Source organism: Diceros bicornis, chromosome 39, assembly GCF_020826845.1.
Source record: "Diceros bicornis minor isolate mBicDic1 chromosome 39, mDicBic1.mat.cur, whole genome shotgun sequence".
Classification (NCBI taxonomy): Eukaryota; Metazoa; Chordata; class Mammalia; order Perissodactyla; family Rhinocerotidae; genus Diceros; species Diceros bicornis.
The window spans coordinates 4,179,960-4,185,612 of record NC_080778.1 but is presented as its reverse complement, the minus strand read 5'-3'; the positions used below and the strand labels follow the sequence as shown (position 1 = coordinate 4,185,612).

At 46.6% G+C, this 5,653-nt stretch overlaps 1 protein-coding gene across 1 annotated transcript; it reads right to left on the bottom strand.

Moving 5' to 3' along the window:
- Positions 1-3,679: 3,679 nt before the first annotated feature.
- TTLL2 (tubulin tyrosine ligase like 2) lies at positions 3,680-5,445 on the bottom strand. The gene is given in 4 exon segments (XM_058534284.1): positions 3,680-3,984; positions 3,987-4,437; positions 4,439-4,602; positions 4,605-5,445. Coding segments are annotated over 4 exon segments (1,749 nt in total). The 5' UTR covers positions 5,434-5,445.
- Positions 5,446-5,653: the final 208 nt, after the last annotated feature.

Here is a 5,653-nt window from a genome sequence, read left to right as displayed (position 1 = left end):
GGACTACTCCGTGCCTCAGTTTCTCCATGTCTACCCATCTGACTGCCCCTTCCATCTTCACAGAGCAATTCACTCCACAGGCAACTCCCCGTTTGTCTGCCAAGTATCTCTTCCTTCTTCCAGTAACCTCGCCTGCCCCGCTTCCTTGAGGAAGTCTTCCTCTGCTCTCCGGGGGTTCTGGTGGGGCTCCCTGTGGGTGCACCCCACCCCCGCCCACTCCCTGGGATGAGGGGTGTGCACGTGACCTAGGCCTGCCCAGTCATATCCCCCCAACTGTGATGGTCAAATTGGGCCAGCATCTTCCCTTGGATTTCACACACAGAAGGTGAGAGAGAGGAGGCAGTTCTTTACCCTGGGATCCTAGAATGAGATGGTGTCCGGCTGAGCCACACGGGAAAGCAAAATGCAGCTGTAGAAGGAATGAGCCAACATGGAGCTGAACCAAGCCAGAGAAGGGTAGGGTCCTGCGGAGAACACTGGAGCTCCCGTCTGTTCCTGTCTGTCCTGGTAATGCAAGACAATGAATCTCCTTTATCCCGTAAGCCAGCCTGAGTTTCTGTCACACTTGTCTAGTACATTGTCCTATTGCAAAGGTACCTGACAGTTCTAGGAAGACTGTAACTGCTGATAGTGATGTCAAATGTTATCCTGCTTGGGGACATTAGCATCTCAATGGAGGGTGTGGGAGGTGCCTTACCTTACACCATCCCTTCCTGACAGGTCCACCTGCATGGGAGCTAAGAGGAACATCCTTCCCTGCCTCCACGGTCATCCGTGCCACCAACCGGTTTGCAGGTGAATTGTGATTAAGAACTGTACACTCACATTTGCCCAGACAAACGTGGTGAGTTTGCTCAACAGACAAGGAAGAGGAAGTCTTGAAGGTGAGGTTTGAAGAGACTGGCTAACAGAAGCCCATGCGTGGTGCTGCCCTCCTGCTGGTGTCTGCGGGACTCTCTGCAGAGCCCTGAGGGCAGCTTATTCTTCCTCCTGCTAAAATAAGTTTACATTCGATGCCTGTGAAGTCCTTTCAACTTGGCCTGAGATCGGTGGCCTCTAGAACTCCTTACGTGTCATCCAGAGTTGGCTGGAGCAACTGCATAAAGAAACTTGCTCTGTCCATTTCACTTGAGGATAATTTGGCAAATGGGTACCACGTTCTCCCTACTGCCTTCCACAGCCCAGAGTGACCTCAGTGACACGGGAACACACTTCTCTTTTACTTCCCATTCCCTCTAGAAGATTCTGATCATAATTTCCTGTTGCTTCTTTTGTTTGCTCCCTCTCACCCCGAGACAGAGGGAAATGGAATCCAGGATTGAAAAAGAAATCAGAACCTTAACCTTCAGCTGCAGAACACTTCCAGTCCCTTTAAGCTTTCTCAGAATCAAAGATCTCAGCCCATTTCCCGGGCTCCTGTAGTTAAAATTTCCTTGAGCCTCTCCTCTCCTGGGCCTTCGGTTGAGAGCAGGCTTGGGCTTCTTCCTTCTGCGCCCGCTTGCGTTTCCAGGCTGCCGGCCCCTTTAGCACCCAGTTTGGGTTACGAGGCAAAAAACCTCAAAAAACTAAACCCTGGGGGCTGACCACTCTGTTTTTCTTGGGGTCGCTATCTGGGCTGCCTTCTTTCCATCTCTGGTGCCTCCTTACGTTTGTTTTGTGCGTGCCGCCCAGGTTCTCAGCTGTACATAGTGGAGGAATAGGGACGTGTATGCCTATTCCATCCTGCCGGAAGCGGAAGTCCAGGGATTTGTAAACAACTACACATATCTCCGTAGTAAGTCTCTGGACTTTGTAGTTTCGTCTGTTCTACCTCAGTGAGACTGTGTCAGGTTTTTTCCTCCATATCCTTAGGCATCTGTGCACCTGAATGCAAATTCTATGCATATAAGGTTTCCTGTTGCTTTTGAAATTCTCACATTAGCCCATTTTTATCTTAGTTTAATAGGCCCACTCTTTACCATAAGAGATGTACTGCCCACATCTGCATGTTTCCCTGACTGATGACCCCAGGCTACTCTGGCTCCAAAACTTCAAATGCTCAAATAAAAATCATCTTTCCTTAATAACACAGCTTCACTCACGCTGTAAGATGCACCTTCACATCTAGGGAGTCATTACAATCTGGCTCATGACAGAGAAGTGAGTATACAAAAACATAGAGGGAGACAGCCACGGAATCTCTGGTTTCTGAGTGATGACAGTTGCATGATTTGGTCTCATTAGAACGCCTGGGCACGTGGGGAAAAGGCCTCTTTATCTGCCAAATACCGTAAAGCAGGAAGCTGAGTGATGTGTAAGATCAAAGCAATCTCGATGCACTTATATCCTTACTTGACTCCTTTCAGTCCTTCCTGGAACAAGGCTGGGAGCAAATACATGCACATATGCGTGAAAAGAGGCAGTGAACAAAATGTGAGTTACAGCCTCGTCTAAATCCACTGGAACTTTTTTCTTTCTCTTCTTTTGTTTTCTGAACCATAGGTCAAGTCATAGACTTTTGTTAGCCATTTCAGAAGTCCCTCCCTGTCCCCAATCACAGTAAGTAATCATCATCCTGACGTTCACAGTAATCACTTCCTTGACTTTTGCTTTTCATGGTTGTATTACCCACTGTTCATCCCTATTCACAGTAGTTCAGTGTTGCCTATCTTTTCTTTTTTTGATTTAACTTTTTTGTGTGTGTGTGAGGAAGACTGGCCCTGTGCCCATCTTCCTCTACTTTATATGGGACACTGCCACAGCATGTCTTGACAATTGGTGTGTTGGTGCCCGCCCGGGATCTGAACACCGGGCCTCCGCAGCGGAGCGTGCGCACTTAACTGCTACGCCATTGGGCCGGCCCCTTAACTATTTTTTTTGTAGTGAAATTAGCATAACCTACAATTTACCATTAGTGACATTTAGCACATTCAAAATGTTGGGCAGCCATCACACTATCTAGTTCCAGAACATTTTTGTCACCCCAAAAGGAAACCCTGTGCCCACTAGCAGTCATTCTCCAACCCCACCTCACACCAGCCCCTGGAAACCACCCATCTGCTTTTTCTCTCTGTGGATTTGCCAACTCTGGACATTTCCCATAAATGGAATCATACAGCGTGTGGCCTTCTGTGTGTGGCTGCTTTCACTTAGCATGACTTTTTCAAGTAAATACTGGAGCTTTCATATCTTAGGACTCCCATGCTTTCTTATCTGGCAGGGACGGTAACATATCTGGGTCTGGAGTGTTCTGACGTCACATGCTGGCTGGTAGTCTATCAGTGGCAAGGCCAATGGAGAGGAGGCACTTTTCAAGTATGGCTGATGGATGCCCCCCATGGGAAGCTGTTTGCTACAGTGTTTGACTTGGGGCCCAGAATATACAAATAGCAGAGTCATTTAGATATTTTAAAGGGAGATTTTCAATAACTCACTCTACTCTAGATAACTCTGATCGTTAAGTTGACAAAAATAATTTTCAACAAAAAGTGGTCTATTGAAAAACAGAAAGTTAACCCCTGGCCTTTCCTGTGCTGTTTTCACCTAAGAGTCCTTAAAAAATGTCATAATAATCTTTTCTCCATGTTTAAATAAGTGCACAGCATAACTGTAATAAAGCATTTTGAAGTACAAGTAAGGGGCTACGTGGTGTTCTCCTAAGAGATCTGAGCAAAGAAACCACTGACGGACTGTGATTTAATCACCACGTGAACATATCCCACTTGTCAGAGTTGTTATATTTGTATATACACCCGCGTCTGTACTCCGTGACGAAGCCCATGTGCCGAACACCAAGGTGAGGGACTGAGCCCTCGCTCTCCCTGCTGTAGGAATCCCTGGTTTTCAAACAACCATGTCGCCTCCGTTTTGTTTTTTTCTTTTCTGCCACTTGGGAATGTTGCTTATTCATTAGTTTCTGGAGCTCTTGGCTTATTCTTTTGACATGCAATCCATTCCTAGAAGCTCCAAAAGTAGCTTCATTGAAAGGAAAAATGAGAACAAATTACCTGCCTGGGGATCTGGCACTTCACTGTTGTCTGACGGGACACCCGGGGGGACGCTGGTCTTGCAGGCCCGTGACTGAATGAGCGACACATAGGGAATAAACGCCTAGCAAGGTGTCTGTCTGCCCTTTAACTTTGGTTTGGATTTGGGTGGCTCTCTTGTTGGGTGAAGTAAATCCTTCTTCCTGGTCATCATTTCTCTAGGCTGGGAGGTACATTTATTTTCAGGGCATGTTCTTACAAGTTTCTTCATGGCGGATTCATCCTTATTAAATGTTCTGCTGGTGAACTGTAAGAGAGACTCATAGGAAAGAGTGCTGTAAGCTTTATTGAATCTTCCTTTATCGACATGAGCAAGGGAGACACCGGAATTTCCATTTGCAGCATAACTACTTTCTCTTCTCTTGTTTCTTAGACCCTGTAAGTAAATCAGTTCACTAGTGTCACGGATTAAGTCTTCTCTTCACCGATACATCCCTCGAACAATCTAAGGACAGGGCTGGCCCGTAGTTGACCTCTAAGAGCCATGGTTTCAAGTTGTCATAAATCAAAATATCAGATCCAAAGAGCTCAAAGCAATTGGCAGCGACGGGAACTGACGGAGCAACGGCAAGCACCTGAGAATCACCACGTGGTTGATTTCCTGCTACAGAAGCAGATCATCCACACCCCAACTATGAAGGTGGGAGAAGAACCTGCTGAGGGTCCACTTCCCACCACGACCGATGGCTACTTTGATCTTCTCACACGACGCCCCGGATTTATTGATGCTGCTGTTGGTCAAATGGGCATAATCTTTTTGCAAATTACTGAGGTCAAACTTCTCCGTGGCAAACCTCATTGACCCTTCCTGATAAATATAAATAGTCAAAGGCTTAAAGCTTGTGGCACAAATGTAGATGTGGAGGTCACATTTATATCTACCCACAAGTAAAGGGTTGCAGATATATTTCTGTACTATAGATGTATCATCAAAGATTTAGTCCTTAATGTCACTGAAAATTATTATTCCCCTCCCAAGAGATAGTTCCGCAGGCTTGCAAATCCAATAGCTGTGCTTGGTGCCCAGCATCTGCTCCTCCTTAAAGTATTCAGCCACAAACTTGCTGTCGTCACTGGGCATGATGAATGTCAGGGGGATGAATTCATAGAGAGGAGTGCCATACATCCTCTTCATGTGCTGCAGCTGCTTGGCCAAAGAGCCCTTCCTGGTAAGCTTGGTCATGCCCAGGTGGTGGTTTAGTTGTTGCCACGGCTTAATGTTGATGTGTTCAGTCATCCGGTAAGAGGAAGTCCTCCAATTCAGGTTCCAGTCTTCAACATTCTGCTCTTGTTTATCAAATTTATCCCACCGGCTCCAGCAGGACACCTGCACCACTTCCGGTGTGGTTTCATCAACACAGAACACCCGTGGTTTCAAGATGGCTGCCGGGGGTTCACGTTCTGCCATTGAATAAGATTTTCTTTTCTAAAAATTGATCATCAGAAAAGCGTGAGAGGGTGAGCCAAGAGATCAAAATCTAATGGAGCTTTCACACGAAAGAGTCCATGCCATAAGGCCAGCTGTGTTGTCTGCACCTTCCCTCACATTGTAAGTCTCACTAGACACCTGCCTCTCTTCACAAATATGCACATCTCTGCCACCTCTACAAACAAAGAGCCACCCTTTC